The sequence below is a fragment of the Macaca nemestrina genome, chromosome 15 (assembly GCF_043159975.1).
Source record: "Macaca nemestrina isolate mMacNem1 chromosome 15, mMacNem.hap1, whole genome shotgun sequence".
NCBI lineage: Eukaryota > Metazoa > Chordata > Mammalia > Primates > Cercopithecidae > Macaca > Macaca nemestrina.
In genome coordinates, this window is record NC_092139.1 from 234,479 (window position 1) to 260,466 (window position 25,988).

Consider the following 25,988-nt stretch of genomic DNA (forward strand, 5'->3'; position numbering starts at 1 on the left):
TTATATGCATACACAAAGATATGTACATTAATGTCAATGGCAGCTGAATATGGAAACAATGAATAACCAACTGGTAAATGAATAAACAGAATGTGTCATATCTATCAAATAGAATATAAATAAATAATAAGAAATAAACTACTGGTGCATGGTACAGCAAGGACTTCAAAACAGGTAAAGGAGGCATAGAGAAGTGTGTACATTGTATGATTTTATATCATAAAATTATAAGATCATAAAAAAACCAAAAACCATAAAATCAGAGTAAAATATTCTATGATTTTATATTCTAGAAAATTTAGAGTGCACTGTTATGATTTCTAGGGTTCTTTTCCGTAGAGCTAACCTTTCATCTGATATCCTTTGCAATCAGCCAAGTACATTCTTTAGCACGTTTATAGTGTAGTTCTGCTGATAACACATTCTCTCAGCTTTCATATTTGGGAATGTGTTGTTTCACCCCTGTTTATAAAGGAGATTTTCCCTGGATATGAGTTGACAGGCCTTTCTCCTGCTTTTAGTGCTTTAAAAAAATGTCTTTCCATGGTCTTCTGGTCTCCACTGTATCTTCACAGAAGTCACGCGTTTTTGAAATGCTTCTCTGGTATGTAACGTGTCTTTTCCTTCTGAGTCCTTTCAGGATCTCCTCTTAATCTTGGGATTTCAGTACTTTGGCTATCATGAACTCGGATGTGCTTCTTGTTATACTTGTTCTGCTTGGAGTTCACTGAACTTCTCGGGGCCGGACACAGGTGTTTGACATCAATCTGAGAAAATTTTGACTCCTGTTTTCAAAGGTTCTTGCTCTTCTCTTTTCCTTCTTGTATTACAAGTATATTGACGTATCACAGGAGCTTGAGGTTCTGTTGGCTTTCCTTTCATTTTGTTTCTCTGGGCTTCACTTTGGTTAATTCCTTTTCATCTCCCTTCGAGCCCACAGACTTCATCTTCCTTCTCCAACCTGTTAAGCCCATCAGCGCCATTTCATCTCAGTGTCATATTTTCCAGCTTCATAGTGATGTCTCATGTATACCCTATATATGCACAGCGTCTCCTATCATGGACATTGCCTACCAGACTGGTACATTTGTCACAACTGATACTTCTACAGTGAAACATCATTACCACTCCAACTCCATCATTCACATCAGGGTTCATTCTTGGTGTTGTACAATATATGGCTCTGGACAAATGCATAACATGTATCCACTATTACAGTATCATACAGAGATCACATGATACTAAAAACTCTCCTGCTCTGCCTATTCATCCCTGCCTCCCCCTGGCAACAACTGATCTTCTTACAGTCTCCATAGTCTTGCCTTTTCCAGGATGTTGTAAAGCTGGAATCATACAACAACCTTTTCAGATTGCTTCTTTCACTTAGCAATATGCCCTTTAAGTTTCCTCCGTGTCTTTTTATGGATAGCTCATTTATTTTCAGCCTCAAATAATATCCCATTGTCTGGATGTACCACAGCTCACTTATACATTCACCTACTGAGGGGCATTTTGGTTGCTTCCAAGTTTTGACATCTATGAATAAGGCTGCTCTAAATATCTACTTGCAGGCTTTTGTGTGTAGACATAAGTTTTCAACTGCTTTGAGCAAATGCCAAGGAGTGTAATTGCTTTATCATATGGTAAGAGTATAGTTTTGTAAGAAACCACCAATCTGTCTTCCTAAAGGCTGTTCTATTTTTATTAAGACCCGCCATGAATGAGAGAGAATTCCCACAGCTCCACATCTTCACAGGCTTTGGTGTTGATAGTGTTCTGGATTCTGGTGTAGTGATATCTTACTGTTGCTTTCATCTGCATTTCTCTATGACACGTGATGTGAAGCATCATCTCATACGTCGATTTGCCATCTCTATATCTTCTTAGATGAGGCATCTGTTAGTCTTTGACCCATTAATGTGATGAATTACGTTAATTGGCTTTTCAATGTTAAACCGGCTTTGGATACGTGAAATTCCATGTGGTTTTAGTGCACAATTTTTGCTAGATTTGCTAATATTTTATTGAAGATTACTGCATCTATGTTCATGAGAGATGTTCTGTAGTTTTCTTGTAATATTTTGTTATTAAAATGGTATTTGATATTAAAATGATGCTGGCTCTATAGAATGAGTTAAGAAGTATTCCTCAGCTTCTATGTTCTGAAAGAGATTGTAGATAATTGGTATAATTTCTTCTTAGATATTTGGTAGAATTCACCAGTGAACCCATCTGGGCCTGGCACTTCCTGTTTTGAAAGGTTATTAACCACTGATTCAATTTAACAGATACAGGCCCATACAGATCGTTTCTTCCTGTTCAAATTTTGGCAAATTCTGTCTTTAAAGAAATTGGTTCATTTCATCCACGTTATCAAATTTGTGGCCATAGAGTTATTCATAATTTTTATTATCCTTTTAATGTCCATGGGATCTGTAGTTATGTCCCTTATTTCATTTCTGATATTGGTAATTTATCTGCTGTATTTCTTTTTCTTGTTAGAGGCTTACAGATTTTCTCTCAAAGAACCAGCTTTTGGTTTCATTGATTTTTCTCTACTGATATTCTGTTTTCAATGTATTGATTTCTGCTCTTTCATTATTTGTCTCCTGCTTAGAATTTAATTGGATGTTCTTTTTCTAGTTTTCGAAGGTGGAAGCTGATTGATTTTAGATCTTATTTTTAACGTATGCATTTAAATCTATAAATTTCCCTATAAACATTACTGTCACTGCAGCTCACAAATTTTAACAAGTTTTCATTTTCATTTACTTCAAAAATTCAAAGAAATCTTCAGGTTTCTTCCTTGAACAATGTATTATGTATAAGTGTACTGTTTAATATCCTAATATATTTTCCAGTCGTCCATTATTGATTTCTACTTTACTGTGGTTGAGAACATACTTGTTTGATTCCTATTCTTTTAAATGTGTTAAGGTGTGTTTAATGGACCACAACATGGTATGTCTTGGTGAATGTTGTGTATTCTGCTGCTGTTGGAGGAAATAGTCTATAAACTTCAGTTACATACAGTTGACTGAGGATGCCGATTTCAATTTTGTCCTTACTGCTTTTCTGGCTACTGAATTGGTCCATTTCTGATAAAGGGGTGTTAACGTCTCCAACTATAATAGTGGGTTAATTATTTCTCCTTGAAGTTTATCAGTTTTTACTTTGGAATTCTGATACTTTGTTAGCAAAAGTACATTTAAGGATTGTTACATCTTCTTGGAGTATTGACCTCTTTATTACGTAATAGTCATCTCTGGTAACTTTCCTTGATGTAAAGTCGACTCTGTCTAAAATTAATATCACCACTTCCATTTTTCAAAATGAGTGTTGGCCGGGCACGGTGGCTCATGCCTGTAATCCCAGCACTTTAGAAGGGCAAGGCAGAATGATCACCTGAGGTCAGGAGTTCAAGACCAGCCTGGCCAACACGGTGAAATCCCATCTGTACAAAAATAGAAAAAATAAATAAATTACCCAGGCATGACGACAAATGCCTGTAATCCCAGCTACTCGGGAGGCTGAGGGAGAATCACTTGAACCTGGAAGGCAGAGGTTGCAGTGAGATATCAGGCCATTGCACACCAAAAAATTAGTGTTAACATTTATATCTTTTGCCATCCCTTTACTGTTGATCTATATGTATGTCTTTATATCTAAAGTGGATTTCTTATAGATAATATATAGTTCGGTGCATTTGGACTGACATTGAAAGTAATAATATACAGTTGAATTAACATCTACCATATTTGTTACTATTTTCTATTTGTTGCCCTTGTTCTTTGTTTTTGTCTTTCACTTTTTTTTCCTTGTGGTCTTTATTGAGCATATTCTATGATTTATTTTCTTTCCTTTCTTAGCATATCAGTTACTTTTTTTTTTTTTTTTTAAGTGGCTGCCTTGGAATTTGCAATATAAATTTACAAGTAACCCAAGTCCACTTTCAAATGACACTACACTGGTTTCTTGATAATGCAAGCACACTATAATAACAAAATAACCCTAATTCCTAATTGCTCTCTCCCATCCCTTGGGTATCACTGCTCTCATTCATTTCGCTTATATTTAAGTGTGTGTATATGACATATACATAAGCATATAATACAGTATATTTACCGTCGCTATTATGAATGAACTGTTAAGTTAGATCTGTTAAGAAAAATGAAAGATTTTCTTCTACCTTCACTATTTCTTCTTTAATGCTTTTTGTTTTTCTATTTATTTTTTTAAACAGACAAGGTCTTTCTCTGTTGCCCAGGCTGGAGTGGAGCAGCATCATTATAGCTCACCGCAGCCTTGAACGGGATCCTGGGCTCAAGAAGTGACCCGTCTCAGCCTCTCAAAGTAGCTGGCACTATAGGTGTTGGCCACCACGTTTGGCTTTTTTTTTAATGAGACAGAGTCTCACAACGTTGCCCAGGCTGGTCTCAACTAAGCGGCCTCCAGCTCTACTCCCATCTTTGCCTCCCAGAGTGTTAGGATGACAGCTGTGAGCCCTGTAAACAGACTGTGCTCTTCCTTTCTTTGTGCACAGCTGAGTTACTGACCTCTACTATTTTCTCTAGAGAACTTTGAACATTTTTTGCAAGGCAGGTCTACCGGCAACAAATTTTTCAATTTTTGTAGGAGAAGGTCTTTTCTTTTTCTTCACTTTTGAAAGATAATTTCACAGAGTATAGACTTCTAGGTTAATGGAATTTTTTTCCTCTCAATAGTTTAAATACTTCACTCCACTTCTTGCTTTCATGGTTTTTGAGGGGAAGTTGAAAATAATTCTTATCTTTGATCCTCCATAGGGAAGGAGATTACTCTGGTTTCTTTGCTTTTTAATCTTTGATTCACCATAGTTTCAATATTTTATGCCCAAATAGAGTTTATTTTTGTTTTGTTTTTGTCGTCATCGTTTTTACATTTATCCTTCTTGGTGTTTCTTGAGCTTCCTGGATCTATGGTTTGGTGTCTGGCATTAATCTGAGGAAATTCAGCTATTACTGTTACAAATATTTCTTCTGTTCCTCTTTCTTCCCCCTTGTATTACCGTTATGCATATTTTATGCCTCTGTGGAAGTCCCATAGTGCTTGGATACTCCGTTCTTTTTTGCTTTTCAGCTCTGGAGGTTGGAGTTGGGTATTTCCCTTTCTCCCAGGTCAGAAGGCTCTGATAAAATCCCACCAGGTTAGTCTCCACTTAACTAGCTTCTCAGGAAGGTGGACCTAGTGAAGAGTGCACTTGCATATTGAAAAATGATTCCTATTCTCTTTCCCCTGTAGTAAGTATGAGGGGATTTTTCTCTGATGTTTACTTCGAGAACCTGATTGAGCTTCTGATGATACAACTCACAAAAGCATGAGACCCATATGCACAGGCCTCCTGGAGGTTTTAACTCTCAGATGTGGCCACACCTCACCACAGCAATTTGTCAATTCCAGTTCAGGGTTTCCAATCCCAGCGTGGGTTCCTTGGAGCATTGTGCTCCAGTGTATGGTGATTCATCTGCTTTACCTGTCCAGCCAATCTGGGGACAGTGGCTTGCCGGTGACCTCACGTCTCTTGCAGGTTTAAGAAGAGCTGCTGATTTTTCAGTTTGCTCAGCTTTTTACCTGTGAGGAGGGAGTGACAATTCTCAAGATTATCGTGTACAGAACCTGAAATTCCCCAACTGCATTATAGTGAAAAGTGTCTTCCCTTCCTCTGGCTCAAGAATTAAAATATTTTCATTCTCTGACACGTTGTACTCTGATTCCCTAAATATTTATAATTGCAGATTTAAAAACTCTGTTTTCTGCTGTATCAGACATGTAGACTGGCACTTTCCAACAGAATTATGAGAGTCCTGTTATAGAACTTGAAACCTTCCTTGTAGCCTCATATAAATATATAAACAGGTATAATTAATTTTACTGGTATATTTTTAACTCAAAATGCTCATGCTATACTTGCAATAAGAAATACAAATAGGCCGGATGCGGTGGCTCAAGTCTGTAATCCCAGCACTTTGGGAGGCCGAGGCGGGTGGATCACGAGATCGGGAGATCGAGACCATCCTGGCTAACACGGTGAAACCCCGTGCCTACTAAAAATACAAAAAATTAGCCAGGCGTGGCAGCGGGCAGCAACTTGGGAGGCTGAGGCAGGAGAATGGCATGAACCCGGGAGGCGGAGATTGCAGTGAGCCGAGATCACGCCACTGCACTCTAGCCTGGGCAACAGAGCTAGACTCCGTCTCAAATTAAAAAAAAAAAACAAATACAATATTTTCTATTTTTTATATTAACTGGCATGTCTTTCACGCAGCAAATCCAGTTCAGACCAGGCACACGTCATGTGCTCAGCCGCCGCATGTGGTGAGTGACAGAGACCATCCTGCATGTGTGTGCACTTTTTACTGCCTTTTTCTTGACCACAGATTCTACCCCCCGTTTCTCTGTGTATGCGGTGATTATTTGCTGAATATTACACATTGTGGGTAACTTGTTGAGCACACTCAGGATCCCTAACCTCCCTCTGAAGCTTTCCAGCTCTTGTTTTAGCAGTTAGCACAGGCACGGCTGGGTCATCGTGACATGGGCAGGCTTGGTTGGATTCGCTGTTGGTGTGAATCTGTGGAGAGCTCCCATCCTGCACCCACTTGGGTCTCCCCCTCCTGGACGTGGTAAGATGGCCATGCTCCGCCCACACCTGAGCTCTCTCTGATCTCCCCCTCCCGGACATGGTAGGACGGCCATGCTCCGCCACACCTGAGCTCTCTCTGATCTCCCCCTCCCGGACATGGTAGGATGGCCATGCTCCGCCACACCTGAGCTCTCTCTGATCTCCCCCCCTCCTGGACGTGGTAGGGTGGCCATGCTCCGCCACACCTGAGCTCTCTCCGAGCTCCGCCTTCTGGATGTGGTAGGATGGCCATACTCCGCCCACACCTGAACTCTCGGCACCACGGTCTGCAGGTGTTCTCCAGAGGGCAAGTGTACTGTGGGTGCATCTCATTCATTCTCCTGCCCTCGCCCTCAGGTTCTGGCTGGTACAGCTGTGGTCACAGACTAAAAACAGCCACCTCATTCGTTTTGTGCAGTTTTACAGTTGTTTAGGGCAGATGGGTGATTTGGGTCCCTGTTCTCTCATCATGGCTAGAAGTAGTTTTGGCAAATTATTCTTTTATCTTTACATTCGGAAACTAAAGGAAAGTTTCACCCATAGAATACTAGCGTTGCGACAATCCTAATGAGAGTTTCTCCAGAAACTAGGATCCAGGTCAGCAGCCAGTCATTTCATAGAAGATAAACTTCAAGAACATTCTCTGAAGGGCAATGAAACTGAGTAAGATCTAACCACTGTTACCAACAACCAAGAAAAATAGGTAAGAAAATGCAGCTAAGATTTGGATCAAGTAAGTACGGTAATAAACATGCAAACTATCGCTAAGCACAAATAGGCTGGGAGTAAAAAATTTTTATGACATTGACATTTACGATTTTACAAAACTGCCCCATATGATATATCAAGAGGACTCCTGATGAAAATTTACAAAGGATGCTTTATGGCTTATATAAAACTGTTGGTCAAATCCAAATATTTCACAAAAATAACATTTCAAATAATATTCTTTTATATTTTGCAGACATCTGTACAAGGAGGTTATTCATCACACATGACCCAGTAACATTTGTCAGCGGTTGGATTCAATACGAGAAATAAGCAAATAACCGTAACCGCACTGTTTCTTCCATTTCAAAGTCTTTTCTCTTATACAAAGTGGTCAAGAAAAATGCCCGTTGCCTTACATACTGGTTAGTGCCAAAAATTTGGTTTAAAATATTTCAACCCTTGAAATGTTTTACGTCCATGTTGTTAGTTACACAAAGAACACATACAAATACAATTATTTTGCCATAAGTTTTGGCAAATTATAACCATTAACTAAACAAACAGGAGTAAGCATGTTATTTTTGAGATAGGGTCTTGCTCTGTTGCCCAGGCTGGAGTGCAGTGGCACGATCATGGCTCACTGCACCCTGATCCTCCCACTCCAGCCTCCCGAGCAGCTGGGACCACAGGCACACACCACCATTCCTGGCTGATTTCTGTATGTTTTGCAGGGATGGGCTTTGGAATGTTGCCCAGGCTAGTCTCAAATGCTGGGAACTCAAGCAATCTGCCTGCCTTGGCTTCCCAAACTGCTGAGGTTAGAGGCATGAGCCACCATGCCTGGCCTAATCATTTTTAAAGAGTCTGCATTTATTATCGTTATTTTTTTCTAATTGAGATGGGGGTCTTGCTCTGTTGCCCCGGCTGGAGTGCAGTGGTGCCATCTCAGCTGACAGCAACCTCTGCCTCCCGGGCTCAAGTGATTCTCCCACCTCAGCCTCCCAAGTAGCTGGGACTACAGGTGCACACCACCAGGCTCAGCTAATTTTTTGTACTTTTGGTGAAGACAAGATGTACAAAAGGCATTTCTGTACATTTTGCCATGTTGTCCAGGCTGACCTTGAACCCTTGGGCTCAAGCCATACACCTGCCCTGGGTTCCCAAATTACTGCAGTTATAGGCATGAGCTATCGTGCCCAGTCCTTCATTATGTGCTGTGGCTTAATATTAAAATAAGGAAAGGGAGGAGCCCAAAGGAGCACGTTGGCAGAAAGGGCTCCCTTGTCAACAACTTGCTAGCATGGCATTCACTCCCTTGCCTGGCTGGCACTGCGTTCTTTCGATGAAGAACACGTTATGTGTCAATGAGAAACAGAAACGACATAGGAACACCCTGTCTCTACAAACACTTAAAAATTAGCTGGGTGTGGTGGCGAGCACCTGTGGTCCCAGCTGCTTGAGGTTGAAGTGGGAGGACCGCGTGAGCCCAGGTGGTCACAGCTGCAGTGAGCCAAGAGCTGCCATCATGATGCTGAATTCCAACCTTGGTGACAGAGCAAGACCTTGTCTCAAAACAAAAAGCAACGAAAACCCAAAATGATGCACTCTAAGTTCTGTCCTTTAAATTCCAGTACCTTCATTTGTAAAGGTATGTAAAGGTGAAACTCAGGAGCTGCCTGTAGTAATGTGGACGTACGCTTGACCTCAGCTCTGATCTGAAGCACGTCCTTCTGTCTCACTGCTTGCCAAGACTAAGCTAAATTTCAGAAGTAAAAATACTCCCGAAAATGTTGTACATTTTCAACTATTCGTATTGTACCTTAAGTTTCTTTGGTATTGGAGCAAAAATACTGGGTCATTTAAAGTGATATGTAGCTTCAACGTGGGATGTAAGGTGATTCAGGTCCTTTGAGAAGACAAGCTTGCAACAACGGCATGAATAATGTTGGAATCAAAATCACAGAAACTAAACACCAAATAGCATAGGTTCAATCCGTGTCTCTAACAAGTATCTGGATAACTAAACTTTCTGCTTTACTTGGGTGTGAAGATCATGAAATGTAGTTTATAATTATTTGGGCAGAGAAAATAGAGAATTGGGGTAGTTATGTAAAATTCAAGATTAAAGAAAAGCAGTATTATATAGCAGAAATATAAATTGGCTATTACCTTCAGTAATTTAGATCAGGGGTTGGCAGGTCCCTGCACCAAATCTGGTCCGTTGTTCTTGTAAATAAAGTTTTATTGGTAGACAGTCATACGCACTTGCTGTCACCCATGGCTGAGGGCAGAGTTGAGTGGTTGTGAGAGACCTTATGGCCTGCAGGAACTAAAATACTAGCTGGCACCTTGCAGGCAAAGTTTATGACCTGATTCGGGTAGCTGCCTAAACTGTCCAATTCGCTTGTTCTAAAACAATCCAATAATGTAGCACACTTATCTGAAGATTTGAGAATATGCATGCAACAGCCTAATCAGAAGAAAAGTCCAATTCCACCCATAGGGTTACAAACTCTTCCCTTTTCCCTACAAGGAATTAAATGAATAAAACTGTGTGAGATTTTACTGGTATGTATCATATGTATCAATCTTGATGAAAAGTTAAAAATGTGTATTTATACAGATACATAGTGTTACTTTTCATGCACTGTTTTCGGACTTCTGGTTCACAAAATCTGCATTTCTGCACCATGATTTTGAAGGCAAAAACCCAACTTCTGGGCTAGCGGTCAATTCTGAGGCGCCCAGCATGTTCAGGAGGCAGCGTCGGGGAGCGTGTCCCTTACCTGGAGGGGTGTAGGCGTCCATGGAGGTCTACACGACCAGGGACCTGCGTTTGGAAGGCATAGGCACCGCCATCTTCTGCTCTTTGTGTCTGGCCAGAGCCGCCTGGACAGCTTCCGTGTGGACGTCTGAAATGGAGAGAGCTCAGTCACTCAGTTCTCAGCTTAGGTCCCAGAGGCCAAGCTGCACCCTCCTCTCTGTCCCCGCAGCACGGTTCATCCACCTTCTGAAACTCACCAACAGATGGGTGGGTGAGGAAAGAAAATCAGTGTTTACAGTTCCATAAAGACATTAAAATTTATTCACAGACTTTTAATTATTCATTTTATTACTGTAGAATCCATATCCGCAAGCAAACACTGGGTGTAAACTGCACTGAGATTTTTCTTTTTAGGGTGAATGCACCTTGATCTTTGGAGATTCTTTGTAGGTCACACGTTTGAGCCTCCAAATCCTTTCACTGTACCGTTGAGAGGCGTGTGCACGCCTCGCACCCCAACTCACACAGCCACGGTCGCAGCTCAGCTCAACACCGGCCATGGGCCAGGACTGTGTTGGCTATGGTTATGGTTTGGCTGTGTCCCCACCCAAATCTCAACTTGAATTCTACATCCCAGAATCCCCATGTGTCGTGGGAGGGACTTAGGGAGAGGTAACTGAATCACTGGGTCCCGTCTTTCCTGTGCTATTCTCGTGATAGTGAATAAGTCTCATGAGATCTGATGGCTTATCGGGGTTTCCGCTTTTGCTTCTACCTCGTTTTCTCTTGCTGCTGACATGTAAGAAGTGCCTTTCGCCTCCCACCATGATTCTGAGGCCTCCCCAGCCATGCGGAACCGCAACGCCAACTAAATCTTTTTCTTCCCAGTTTCGGGTATGTCTTTATCAGCAGCATGGAAATGGACTAAAACAACCATTAAGACATTTTGTGGCTATTAACCCATTACATTAATTCCACACATTCACTGAATGCCTTCTCTGTAAGTCCTTACGGGTTGGGGTCGCAGTGGTGATAAGGCAGACAGTCTCATGGCATCTCACGCAGGCCACTTCTTAAGGGATGAGACAAGTGATAGATGGGCTAGAGAATTAAAGCAGAGACAGATGCAGCAGCAACTCCAAACTGTGAAGCCAGGGAAGAACCCTCTTAACACAGAATCGGAACAACAGGAATGAAACATACCGGCTGTCAAGACGAGAATCTTCGAGACACAGGCAAAAATCCGCTCAAAGGCCCTAAACTGTCAGTGAGAACGGTGTTAGCAGAATAAAACCACCACCACCAAAAATGGCCAGCGTGAGTGAAGACGAGTTGGGGCAGTTTTCTCTGAAGCTGCGAGAATGATCCCACTGAAAGAGAATCAGACGTGGCTTTCTGGCTTAAAACCCCCAAGCTGCCACCTGAGACAGGACCCAGACCCTCAGCATCACGCCCACAAGCAGCTCATCGCACTGCTTGGTCTTGTCAGCCTTTGTGCACACTTCTCTCCCTAACTAGATAAAGAGCCTGGTCATCTGGCCACTATTTCTAATTCCCAGGTCAAAAACCATTATGTGACTGACTTGGCTCATGGCCGAAAACTGAAGGGATCAATGAGGTGACAGTCCACTCACTTCCACAAATCGCTTTTTGTTTTGCATATTCTCCGTTTTAAACTTTTTGGATGTAATTTCAAAGACACAGAAAATCTGCAAGACCAGCGTAGTGAATTTCCACATAACTTACCAGGCTCAACTTAGGCCCAACTGCTCCTATCTTACATCACTGCTTTCCCCCCTCCCCCATGAATTTTCTAAGTCAAATGAAAATAAATATCAGATACTATATCCTTCCATACCTAAATGTTTCAATGTATTTCCTAAACACAAGGATATGCTCTCACATTCACTTTCCTCAAGATCCGGAAATTTAACTGTCATATACAAAGTTCACTTTCAAATGCTGTCAACTGTCTCCATAATTTTCTTACTTTGTCTTCTTCTACGATCCAATCCAGGATGATGAATTGATTTGTCATGTGATTTTTACCCGTCCAGCATCCAAGTTTCTCAGGTTTTGTGTTTCCTGAAATTGGAAATGTTAAAGAATACAGGTCAGTTATTTCACAGCTTGTCCTTTATTTTGGTATCTTCCGGACTAGACTCAGGAGTATGCATTTTAGCAGGGACACCGCAGAAGTCTGTCTTACGTGACAATGTTAACATCGGCAACTCAGTGAAGGTGGTGCTTAAGTGCCTCCAAAGCAAAGATGCTACTTCTCGCGTTGAAATTAAGATTTGGGAGGAGACACCCTGACACTATGTGCATATTCTGTTTTCCATGAATTCTCCACTACTAGTTTTAGCATCCACTGATTTCCTGTCATTCCTTCTAAATCATTAGATCTTCCATATTCACTGAAAAATAATTTTATCTTTCAGCATTCATTTACATATGTCCATATATACTCACGGAGTCTGGCTTCGTGGGTTATGATTCATAGTTACAATGGTTTGTTCTGTTGCTCAACTGGTCCCAGATTTGACACCGGATTCCCCAGCCCTTAGACCAGGGCTCCTTCTAGTGAAGAACGGAGTTTGGAAGCTAAGAGTGGGCACCGGGTGCTGCTGGGCATTGCCGGCAAGTAGAACACACACACGCATGTACACGCATGTGCACCCACACCCATCCACAGGCACTTCTATCCCTGTCTACATCTGTCGGGAGCCACCAGCTGATACTTGTACCTCCTGCTGCAACCTAATCCCACGTGATCCATTCCAGGCTTTGGCCTTTTCTTATTTCTACCTCTTACCAAGAAAGAAACCTGGCACCTGCAGCACTCAATATATTCACTGATTTATTAAGCTTATTTGCTTAAGTCTGGAGATACAGAAATGCTTTCAGAATTGCTATCTAATACCACGGTGAAAAATCTATCGAGTTCAGTGCTCATTTGTAATTATTTTTTCATTGTTTTTTTGGAAGGTAGGGAGTACAAAGTATACACAGTGAAATGTTCAGATCTTGAGTACACTTGGCGCATTTCGATAAATGGAAATCTATTACCCTAATCAAATCTTTTGCATCAAAGTTCCCACAAGTCCCCTCCCAGTCAATCCCAGCCCTCAAGAGACAGCCACTGTTCATTCTCGAGGAGTGTTCTTGGCGCTCTTCCGTCACCCGAGACTCGCATAGATTCTCCGTTGTCACATGGACTCCACGGCGTGGTGTTCACTCTCTGCTCAGTTCAAGGCTCCTGGAACTCATCCCCGTTGTCTGTTTTGGTTTCAGCATTTTGTACGTTTTTCCTGCTGGGAACTAGGACAATGTATGAATATATCAGAATTTGCTCATGTTTCTCCAGATGAGAGAGATTTATGTTGTTTCCAGTTCTTGGCTATGACAATTTACTCTGGAGATAATGTGCATTCTTTTACAAGGACACACATTTTCTGCTCTCCTTGGTGAACGTCTACAGCATACCTGCTGGGCCATATGGTAAGTGTACACATTTTAAAGAAACTGCCACATTTGCTGAAGTGGCTGTGCCATTTTAAGTCTCCATCAGTCTGAGATCCAGTCTGTCATATCTTCACCAGCACCTGCTACTGTCCTCCCTTCTCCACTCTTGTGAAGGGGAACCTCGCGGGTTTAAGTTGTACTTACCCAATGACTCCCTGGTGAGCACCTCTCATGGGCCACTGGGCATCTGTATACATCTGTTGCGAAGAGTCCATCTTGCATGCTTGCAAAATTCACACCATTTCTGGTTGTTTGTACATTTCCTAAAATGTTCTAAATAAGGCCCTGTGTCTTCTGTACATCAAGCATCTCCCCCTGCTTCCAAGTCTTTATGCCTTTTAGTTCTCCTAACTAACTTCACGGACGAGGGCCCCAGTGTGCACCATGCGAACCTGAAGCACGGAGAATGGCCATGCTCCCGACACCCCTGACTGTGGGCAGAGCTCCCCGGCTGCCACCACCGAGGAGGGGGGTCAGCTCTTGTTTTTCAGGAGTGGCCTTTATCAAACGGAGAAAGTTCCCTTCTGTTCCTGATGTGATAGGAAATTCGTATAAGGACTATTAAATTTCAACAGATGTTTTCCAGTGTCTACCGGGAGGATAAAATGGGTTTTCTGCTTTATTTTTTGTTAATATGGTGAATTACATTGATTTTTGAATGATGAGCCAAATGTGCAATGCAAAACTACAGATCATGAGAACAAACTCTAAGTGTTCATGGTATTCTTATCCCTTTTACATATTTCTGGGTTTGATTTAGTAAGAATTTGTTCAAAGCTTTGGCATCTGTATGTCAACAAGAGTGAAAGGCGTGAGATTTTGCCTCACATGCAAACTAACAAAGGGGGCCAGCACCACCCCAATGCACTGAAAGAGCCAGGACATTTCCAGGCCAGAAACAAAGGGCTTGTCACACACAGTGGGGCAGCAGGACCCACTCACCCCTGTCGATATTCAGGATCACACAGTGGGGCAGCAGGACCCACTCGCCCCGGTCAATACTCAGCAACGTCCTGTATCCCTGTACAACGACAAGATGTTATTTAGGCAAAACAAAATTAACGATCATGTCAAGAACTGCTTACATTTTTCTCTTCTGAGAAAATTTGTTTTTAGCAACCATGGCTCTCAAGGCACTCACTTGCACATTATACATAATACTGCTTGTGGCCAAAGTCATGGTACCTTCCTATTCTTATTTACCAAGAGTTCTGAAAGGTGAGTATTTTAAAGAGAAAAGAGGTATGTGGCTTACCCCAGGCTAAGGAGTGAGTTAGCTGGACAATTCTTGTGAAATATGTGCTTTTTCTAATTAGAAAATCTGAGAACAAGGTATCAGTGTGAGTCTGTTATCTCCATGAAGGAGTGAAATGGATGCTGGGAAATTGAAGGAGCTTCAGAACGGGAATCTCACAACCTCAAATGGGGAGACCAGCAATTGGGAAAGCAGTCACTCTGATTCATGGAGTTTTCGGAGATTCACGTCCACTCCGTCCTGCATTTGAGCGACTTTTCTTCTTGTGATGTGGACCCGATAGAAGAGAGGTCCCACGTAGACATTCGGCATTTGTGAGGGTCTGGCACCGTGACTCACTTCTACAGATTTAACATGTTTGTGTATAAATTACAATGGCTCAACTCTATAAAAACTGATAGCAGTTATGGATCAATTCCCTCATTTCTCACTTGGGCCACACTTCCTGTTTCTGCAAGAACATATCGCTTGGCTAGAAGGCACGATGTTGACATTGAAAGGAAAAAGGACCTTGTATAAAAATGATGTAGAGAATTCTTCTCAAAGGCCACTGGGACACACACTGTGTTGGTGACCAGCTGTCTACCGGCGCGGCAGCGAGAGAGACAGAGCTGCACGCGTGAGCAGTCACAGCTCCCGTGACCCACACCAAGACCCCCAGGGTGATGAAAGGCCAACCAGCAGCCTTGGAACGTACACTTCCTTCCCAAAATAGCTTCCCGAGAAACAACAAACAGTGATAATTGCAGGCATTTCTATGACTGGGAAGCAAGAAACCCTCCCAGTCCTGTTCCTTCTACACCACATCCAGAACAGGCGTACACCCGGTGTAGAAAGCTCCCAAGGCCTGAACAGATCATTCGATTCTAATTCAGACTGACCTAATCTCTGCAGTGCAGTCCTACAAACAGACTTTCCAAAAGTTACCAAACCACTACCTCAAACCTCATGCTTTCTCTGCTTCGAAAGAGGACATGCGGCTCGGTTTATACAGCCACCAGCACACACACAGGGTATTATCTTATTGCCCTTCAGTGCCAAGAAGAATCCTGTGGTCTCTCACAGTAAAAACAAAACCACAGCCACCACAACCCAGCTTTTCAAGTTGCAGGGAGTTTTACAGCCTCTTTCTATGTCGTCTTCCTTTTTGCCCCAAACTGGATATTCTTTTTACTTTCTCCTTATTTCCTGAATATAATTTGATCAATATAATCAAAGTGCTTGTGTTAGAAGCAACTTTACTTAAAAAGAATTCAAAGAACTACATCAAAATATTAAGAGTAGCCATTTCAGGGTGACAAGAGAACAATATATTGTTTTTGTTCATTATTTCCAACATTTGCGAAGTTTTTTGCCTTGAGTGTAGTCACTTTTGCAATCAGAGGTTACAGTGCTTGATGGAATGAGGCCATGAAGCGCACACACCACCGAGTTTCTAACACAGAGCAATCTGTGAGGAAGGATGGAGACACAGGAAAGGTTCATTTTAAAGCAATGCAAGTGTTTTTTTCATAAAGGCAAAAGACGTTTTTTAAAGTGTTTGTATCATACACAAGTCTGCTAAATTTGGTCAAAAAACAGAGAAAACAGTAACAGAAGAACACTTTAGCCCACAAGGAGACCAGCACACCCAGCTCGAGACCACTCCAGATGAGGCGTGGAGAGTGGTTTCCTCACAGCTGACCCACAGGATCGGGTAACACAAGCAGAAGGGAAACATGGGGACCACAGAGACATCAGACTGTGGACTTCATAGCAAGAGACAGCAACACAAACTAGCGGAGTAATTAAAAACTATGGTAAAAAGAGGTCCACATTCTATTTTAACCTGAAATCAGTGGCACGGGGACCACCACACCACCCTGCAGTTGCCTCCTCCCTCCCCCACACACAGCAGCCTCCTGGGACAACATCCTACTTCCAACTTGCAGTTGCCTCCCGTCCCACCCCCCCACAGTGGCCCCCTACGACAACATCGTACTTCCACCCTGCAGCTGCCTCCCATCCCCAACACACAGCAGCCTCCTGGGACAACCTCCTACTTGCCGGCCACAGCCTGGAGCCCCCAAAGCATGGAGGGGCTTAGCGAGCCACACAACATTCCCCCTTCACACCTGGGAAGTCAGCCCCTCACTGAAGTGGGTCCTGCGCCCACCAGCTGTGCACGATCAGAGGTGTGAGGTTATGGACCTGGTCACCAACTGTGCAGAGAGGCGTGAGGTCATGGACCTAGTCGCCCGTTGTGCACGATCAGAGGTGTGCAAGGTTCCAGACCTGGTCACCTGCTATGCACAATCAGAGGTGTGAGGTGATGGACCCGGTCACCCGCTGGGTATGAATAGAGGTGTGGGTGGTTAGTGACCTGGTCACCAGCTCTGCACAATCAGAGCCATGTGAAGTTACAGACCTGGTCACCAGCTGCACCCAATCAGAAGCTTTTGAGGTTAGGGACCTGGTCACCTGCTGTGCACAGAAGTGTGAGGTTATGGACCTCATCACCCGCTGTGCATGATCAGAGGTGGGCCAGGTTAGGGACCATGTGCGTGGTGATGGACCTGATCAGCAGCCAAGACACCTGACGTTTCCAGTGTCATCCCGGCTTCTTTCAAAACTGGAAAAGTCTTCAGATATTTCCCAAAAGCTTGTCCATCTTTGAAAACGATATGCGTGTGCACAGGTGATACCGATGACTGAAGATTGAAGTTTAGAGCATTCCAGCCCCATGCCCATGTCCCATCCCATCTGCGAAAACTTGAGCACAAACATCTCCCTCTCTGAAGCTCCCTGAACCCTGTGGCAGGCCTGAGACTCAGGTCCAGTGTCCTGTCAGTTACACTGAACAAAATGTAATTCAACACTGGCCATGGGCCCTGTGCTTTAAAAACCACATATAAATCTCCCAAAGAACTACAATCTATGAAAGCTTTCATGGCTAGTATTTTAGGAAGACTGATCAGTCTTGACCTAAATCAAAGCCGACACTGCCCAAATTCACTCTAACCCCAGCTTCGTGCACAGGCAGCCATCGCCTGGCCGTCAGGGTGACCAGCAGCCTGGGCACAGACAGGACCAGCGCCGGTCCCTCCCTGCACCTTAAGGGGGCTTCTGAGCTGCTGTCCATGATCAGTGATGGTGACGCCCAGAGCAGCTTTCCGGGAAAGCAGTAAACCTTTCAGGTCCTCACCTCACGAGGATGGCCATGTATAAATCAACCGCCTTTGTTACTGCCCTGCCATTCTCAAAGAGGGGATGGGTTAAACTTCTTTATCCACATGCCCAACACAAGGCACACCTGCTCCAGCACGAGGCTCATCTACTTAATCCCGGGAAACTCACACAACCCACAATCAGAGGCCGCACACAATCAGAGGCCGCGCACAATCCGAGACTGAGCACAATCAGAGACCACACACAATCAGAGACCACACACAGAGACCCACACAATCAGAGGCCACAAAGAGGCCAGAGGCCACAATCAGAGACTATACACAATCACAGGATGTGCACAATCAGAGGCCATGCACAGTCTCTGCAACCTCATCAGAAACTGTTTCTGACCATTCACCTGAGGCCACCAAGTTTAAATGAGAGGCCCAGGTTTTAAAAGACAGCAGGAGTTCTCTGAAGGCAAACTCCGTGCATTCCACCATCAGCACCATTTGTGCCTGTCACGGTCAGGAAGAACCACAACCACGTCTCGGTGCCCTTGCAGTGCAGGGCGCTGCGTTTCTCCCCCTTTCCAAACCCGCGGCGGCTCCTGGCGACCCAGCGCCTCTGCTCAGCCACACGCCCCCAAGGCCTTCCTCCCTCACCCCACAGGGGAGCTCCCGCAGCCGGGCTATCTGGCTCATCACTCCGATTCAGTCACTTACACCCTCATTCCAGGCTGAAAATCTCTTCTGAAAATATCCAAATCTTACCCACGTCAGGCTCCATCTTTTCCCCAGAGCTCCTCATCCCCTCCAGAGCAGCAGCCCTGGTGCCCGTGCAGCCGGGGCCTGTGGGCAGATCCGTGGGCTCAGAATGCCCAGCCCCTCAGCCCCTCTGTGTGTCCCCTTACTCCCTGCTCCCTGGCGTTAATGCCCTCCGTCTTCGATTTCCTGATAGGCAAAAGGGGGTTAATTCTAAGAGTGCTAACCGAACTGGATCACTTAACACCATGTCGGGCCCAGAATACCCCTTGATCAATGACAGGTATTGCTGCGCTGTTACCATTGCGCTGGGTCCAGGTTTCCTGTGAGCCCTTTAGGCTCTTTGCCGTAAAGGCCACTCAATGGTCCTGTCCAAGCCTGTCTGTGGCAGATGGACAGGTGAGTGGCCGATGCACACGTGTGATGCTGAATGGGATCGTGCAAAGCTGGCCCCGCGTATTGTGGTCAACGTAAGAAAAAAGTCGCCCATGCTTGCTTGCTGCTGCCCTGCGGTGTCCAGAAGGAGCCGCTTAAAGGCAACTGCGCCGCACCTACCTTCTTGGAAGGAGACGGCAAGACCAGATTGGCTGGAGCTGGGAAGTTGTGCCCTACAGATCAGGGCTGCGTAACCCAGGGAAGGCATCACTCGAAACACGTGCTGGAGGGCAGCCAATCCGACCCGACCGTCCACCTCCAGGGTCAGCCATGGGGCTCCACTTGATGTGTCATCCTGATCACCCCTCACAGAGCAAATGAGCCTTTGACTTCAGCCTGTCCTAGGTACAACACCGACTCCCACCTCCCACGTCCTGAACCAGCCTGTTCCGGGGATTGCTGTGGAGGTAGAGGAGCAGGCCCAAGACATCTAGTGGCATTTCCTGGCAAGGACACTCACCATGCTCGACCATAAAACTCGGGTCAACTGGTTTTCGGAGGGACTGTAATTTACTTGTGGCACGCATGGATACTGATTGACCCAGGGAGGGGCACGGAGGAGGCTGAAGGAAAACCCATGGTGACTGCGCCAGGCATTCCCGCACACACCGACATCTTCAGACTAGGGCGGCGTCCTAGTCTTACAATCAAACCGAAAGCCCAGAGAAACTAGGGACCTTGTCCAAGACCAGCAACAGGTATGTGGGCAGCTGGGATTCAACTAAGTCCTTTCCTGGATCCATCCACGCTGCTCCCTGCCCCCACTCCCACCACCCCGCCATGGCCCCCGATAGACACAGCAGGTCTGAACATCAGGCACCCCGCACGCAGAGTACGGAGCAGAGCCGGCTTCCGCAGTGGGATCTCACACACATCCCACTCCCCTTCTTGCCGAATGCCTCGGGACTCTGTGCGGTCAAGTCTGCAGATGTGGCCTCACTCTGCGCTAGGAGATCTGGGTGGCCGGCAGCGTTTTGCAGAGTGCTCCTCCAGACGGGGCTCGTCGGCTGATCCATGAGACACAGGACACCTGAGAGAAGGGCCGACAAACCCCACAAAGTCGCTCCCAACATGGAGAGGAGAGGACCACAGCGGGGCTCTCGCAGTCCACGCTTTGGACAGGTCTTGCTGCAAACTGTGGTGCTCGTCAGGCGCGAGGAAGTTTCCCAGGGCAGGAGCTCTAAGTGACACAGCAAAAGCGACACAGGCGATGCAGCAGGATGTACTTCAGCTCAGGGCTCAGGAACCACGGGGTGCAGCGTGGCCTACAGCAAACCATACACATCAGAAGCCAATGTCCCACCTTTTACATTCAGTGACATTGAACGGAGGGAGTTATCTGTAGCAATCATCTTCCTGGGGGACCCGTACAGCACGCATGACCACCGACACTGACCACGAGTCCTTCCTAGGTCCTGGGGGCTACCCCACTTTACACGCACGGTTCCATGCACAAATCTACGCATGGCAGTTGTTAGCCCCAGCTTAGAGATGAGGAAAACGCTGCTGGAAAAGCTAAGTGAGAAAATCAGACTTCAGCACACCTGCCATCTCCAAGACCACTACTGCTCTATGTGCTAGGGTCTCAAGGGTTGGGTGTGTGGCATTTTAAGTGACTAATTGTAGGTGATTTTCTTCTCTCCTACACCTGTTTAGCCTGAACGTGCACGTACATGCTCTGCTGCAGGTGCACTGCCCTATGTAGACCAGCAATGCTCTTTCCTGCCTCGGGTTCTCGTTACTGCCTTCCGGAAAATCTCACCTGCTTTACAGCCAAGCCAGGTAGGCCTGGTCAGCCGCACAGTGAAACTCCTGCAGTGTCAGAGCTAAGTGCTGGCTGAGACTTTAACAGCGAAGACAGTGGAGTAATGGGGATAAACTGAGCAAAACTGTATTGTAACGCAGATGAACGTCTAGAAGCAAAAGAAACTGACACCCCTGAGAGCAGGCGACTGTCTCTTACTATGATGTTAATAGCAGCTTGCTGTTTCCAGTGTCTCCGTGTGCCAGGGTTTCCAGTCAGCGTTTGTGTTTATCTGCTCTTGGGCTACCTGATCAAACCTCTGCAGAGATCAAGGGTATCTAAATTGACCCAGTATCCGCAGGCTGGCTGCTCAGAGGCCGTGGTGTGGAACGGCCAGGACATCGCTTAGTCATACGGGGCACAAGCACGTCCCTTGCCACTCCTGTCTTTCTGTTTCATCAAACCCTCTTTTCTCCTGAATATTGACCATAGCAAAGTCATTAGCCTTCGAGATGCATTTGAAACATCAACTTGCTTTGTTCAAGAGGTTTAAGACACACGTAAGTCTTTCTTGCCATGCTCAACACACACAGCCGGCCATTTCTGAAGTCAGTGTTTCTGGAACAAAAGCCTTGGCCTGCCCCAGTGAACATTCACACTGAGCACACTGTCGCAAGGCTGCTTGGCCAACCAGCAGGGGGCAGGAGAGAGCTGCAGGGGCCACGTGGGGTCCCTGCAAGGGCGCCTCACTCCCTCAGTCAAGCGCGGTGCCTCCTGCCAATCCAGCGGCTTCCTCCAAGGGGAAGAGGCCTCTTCAGCTGCTACTGCACTGATTTCAGACGGCTCAGCCAATGGGGCAACAGATTCAACAGAGTTCTATGTTGTTTAAGGAAAACTTCTGTTACCAGGCAACCTTAGTACCATATTCAACGTAAAATAACCAACAACATTGTTTTCAAAACAACATGCTACTAGTGCCTTATCCTTCAATGCTGCTTAAACACGGAAAAGTATGAGGAAAAAAGAGCATGGCACTTACTTCTTAAAAAATAACACCTCTTCCAGGTTATTTTTACCCCTATCATAAAGACTTAGAACTATGGATTCCCTACAGGAATGTGGAGTGGGGTTGGATCCCCACACTGACCCAGACTCACCCCAGGTCAGTCATCCCCCCACCACGGGGTTCACACCTCTCCAGGCCCTGTCACCTCATCAAGGAAAGGTGGCGTCTCTGAGCTCTCTTCGCAGGAAGCACCCGAACGGGAGCTAGAGACACAGACACACCCACAACTACTTTGAAATCCTAAACATATTTAAGGACTTCATTATTAGCTTTTTAAAACTGTAAGAACAAAGTGACCCTGGTTTTAACCTCTCTGCCACAATAACACCGTGTACATCTGTCTTTTGCTATTTGTTCCTTCTCCAGCAGCTGCTGCCTGGCTGGCCGACTGCAGAAGAACAGCCTCTGGTACTCCCGGGAAGCCCTCGGTAAAAGCGTGAACACCACGATCACGTCTCAGGACGCCGCACATGTTAGGGTCGCCCACAGACCGCCATTCCCAGTGCCTAGAAGGCACTGAACGGGCCTCCTGCTCTTTGTAAATGTCAACTTTCCTAAGCTAAGTTGTGTTGAAAATTTTTAACTGCAGTCCACACGTACTTCTTTGTGTCTTGTTTTTATCCTAGAGGAATACTTTTATGGAAAATTAAGCTTGCAAGGTTGAAGGATTTTCTGAAAGTCGACTCCTAATCCTGGAAGAAAAAAAAAAATGGGCCAAATGTGGTGCTCACGCCTGTAATCCCAGCAGTTTCGGAGGTTGAGGCCAGGAGATTGCTTGAGCCCAGGAGCTCGAGACCAGCCTGGAAAACATGGCAAAACCCTGTCTCTACTAAAAATACCAATAATAATAATAATAAAGCTGGGCATGGTGACGTGTGTCTAGTCACAGCAACTCAGGAAGCTGAGGTGGGACGATCACCTGAGCCCAGGAGGTGAAGGCTGCAGTCAGCCCAGATTTGCATCACTGCACTCCAGCTTGGGCGACAGAGTGAGACACCGTCTCGAAAAAACGAAAAGCAAAAACAACTGTATAAATCATTATAGAAGGGAGCTGGCCAGGCGCAGTGGCTCACGCCTGTAATCCCAGCAATTTGGGAGGTCGAGGTGGGCAGATCACCTGAGGTCAGGAGTTTGAGACCAGCCTGGACACTATGGCAAAACCCCATCTCTAATAAAAATACAAAAATTAGCGGGGCATGGTGGTGGGTACCTGTAATCCCAACTACTGGGGAGGCTGAGGCAGGAGAATCACTTCAACCCTGGAGGCGGAAGTTGCAGTGGGCCGAGACTGCCTCACTGCACTCCAGCCTGGGCAACAAGAGTGAGAGTCCACTTCAAAAAATAAAAATAAAAATCAAGGGAGCTAATGTTTTTCATTTAAAGGAAGGGAGAAGAACATTCAGTATTTATACCTCTCAAGCACACATCTCCAGTGGTGTCCTAAAGTATTCAAGATACACATTCCTACAAATATAGCTCAAAACTACTCACCAAGTTACATGCTAAAAGCACATGCATTGTAAGAATGCTACATTATATTTTTTGAGCATCTGTATCCAATATTTTAGCATACTGGCAGTTTTCCCTTCAGGTGCTGTATGCCTAAATTATTACATGTTTAGTCCTTCATTTTAGAATTTATGACTATTATGCTTTAGGCAATAAACATAAGCTACTAAATTAATGACTTAGGGGAAAAGTTACTAAGTTAACTTGGAAGTTAAACTTTGCAAACTGAATTTGTTGGACCTCATTCAAGCTAGATGATCAGTTTTTTAAATTGTTTCCTGTGTGTTTCCCTCCAGGATGGAAATAGCTTCACTCTCATCCACTGTGCACACTGCAGCCCACGCCTCTCGTCCACCGCACCACACTGCAGCCTGCAATTCACCCTGTACCAGGCTTTCCACACCGTACCTGAAAGTCACTAAGTATAACCAAGAAGGAAATGAAAAGCAGATAAATGACCTCCACCCCTACATCCAGCATGCAAATGTTAAACATTCATCAAAGTAAAACCAAAATCCCATGTTAGCTCACCATTGTAACTGGTAGAGTTATGAGCATGGCAATTTAAAAAGTCTAGTTAAGTAAAAACCTAATTGAGACTCTCAAGAAAGACATCTGCAAAGATTGACAGTGAGGAGAGGACTTCACTCTGCATCCAGCCTGTTCTGGAAGCCACGGCCAAATATCAGGTTGTATAGATCCGAAAAGCAGGAAAAAACAAGTGTTGAAAGGTGTACAGTCTCAGCAATGTACAAATTCGATGTAGGATGCTCAGAAACCTTGAATTTCCAATCAGGAAACAGCAGCATGAGCAAGTTTCCCAGCAGTGCCCACTTTCTACCTACGGCACGTGTAACAGTTACGCTGGCCACCTCCGGGGGAACAGAGGCTTCCTGGTCACATTCGCTCTGGCAGCCACACAGCTGGCCCCGCCAAACACCTGTCTAATACTGAGGAACCACTCTCTCCCTGGGCTTTGCTCACTCTAGCCAGGAGAGCATATTTACAGAGTACTTTACTGAGTCCTCGTTCAATGCGTCAAGCTTGTTGAAGGCAGGGCAACCCCATTCCTGGCCCAATTAAGTGAACTGAGCAGAGCAAATGCCTCCAGTTGCACGGCACTCAGTCACGACAGCAGTGGCCACTGTTCACAGGGCGCTGGCTTCGTGCCGAGAACAGTTACAAGCGTCTTCTCTCTGTCCGAGGAATGTGCACTGCAACCCTGTGGGGCCGTTTGCAACGTCCACCAGAGTTCTGAGGCAGCCAAGTCCAGGCTGTCCGTGGGCCTCGCCACATGGCCGTCCACATCCCCTGCAGATCAGACCTCACTGCAGGGACCACGGGTTCCAGGGCTGCCTTGAGGCACATACTCCCTTCACCACCTCCTCCTGGCCCCTGACATCAACCCTCACCACTGCTGCCAACACTTGATTTTCTCATGGCTCCTGAGGGGCCTGTTCTGCCCTTCCCTGCTCCCTGCGTCCGGCTTGGAGGGTGCCCACATCAACGCCAACGCTCACGTAAATCACCAACCTTTCCACGGGGCTTGATGCCTAGGAGTCTCAATATCAGAAAGTCAGATTCCTGTGCTTGTTGGAGAATTTCTTCCCATTGTACAAGGAGATAAAATTCTAGGTGCCTGCAATAACCTCATTTCCACAACGAAGCAACTTCAGTAGTAGCACAAAACAAAACAAAAAAAAAAGCTTTTTTTTTTTTAAAACTTCTTTTATACAAGCTAAATACAATTTAATTTTTACATCCACGTTCTCATCAGCTCCCACCTGGTGAGCAGGCAAATAGTAATTTTCAAAGAAACAAATTGTTGCATAATTTTAACACTTAGCATTATCACTATTAAGCAAGATTTATCCCAAAAATACATGATGATCTTGTTCTCACGTTCAAAAATTGATTGTCACACAGTGAAATAACACTTAATGCAAAGGAAATTTTCTTTTCAGGTATCTGTTCTGGAAAAGAAAAAAAAAAGATTTCTGGCAAAGAGATAAACATTAATTATATAACAATCCAAAATGCCTCTGGGAAAAATGATGTCATCCAATTAGTTCTTTGAAGTGTTACAAATGCAGCTGAGTTTTAATAGTAATTTCTCCATAATTATCAAAAGAGTCTTTAAAAATCTTAGTGCTGAAATAACTATAAATGGATATAATACGCAAAGCAGAAGAGTTAACATTTGGGGTAGGATTTTGGCCCATATTTTTAACATATGCATAGTTATTCACCTAGTTGAAGCTTATCCCTCTCCTCCTAGGCTCTTCAAGACTGATTTTCAAACATAGACTGGCTTTTGGTACATGAAGGCAGCTTTAAAAGATGTCAGGATCAGGCCGGGCACAGTGGCTGAAGCCTGTAATCCCAGTATTTTAGGAGGGCAAGGTGG

At 44.9% G+C, this 25,988-nt stretch overlaps 1 protein-coding gene and 1 long non-coding RNA gene across 45 annotated transcripts in view; one reads left to right on the top strand and one right to left on the bottom strand.

Moving 5' to 3' along the window:
- Positions 1–25,988, bottom strand: part of LOC139358406 (disco-interacting protein 2 homolog C-like) — a 229,441-nt gene that overhangs the window by 51,752 nt on the left and 151,701 nt on the right. For 15 of the 44 annotated variants that reach the window (XM_071078951.1, XM_071078954.1, XM_071078958.1 and 12 more), the window contains one exon: positions 10,159–14,682. In XM_071078951.1, coding sequence (XP_070935052.1) covers positions 10,159–10,180 — 22 coding nt within the window. In that variant the 5' untranslated portion in view covers positions 10,181–14,682. Of the gene's footprint in view, positions 1–10,158; positions 16,824–25,988 lie in introns of those variants that run through there. The other 29 variants (XM_071078976.1, XM_071078974.1, XM_071078975.1 and 26 more) reach the window with 16 other exon arrangements.
- Positions 5,410–10,472, top strand: LOC139358407 (uncharacterized). The gene is made up of 2 exons (XR_011613130.1): positions 5,410–7,794; positions 10,075–10,472. It is a non-coding gene; the product is annotated as an uncharacterized lncRNA (long non-coding RNA).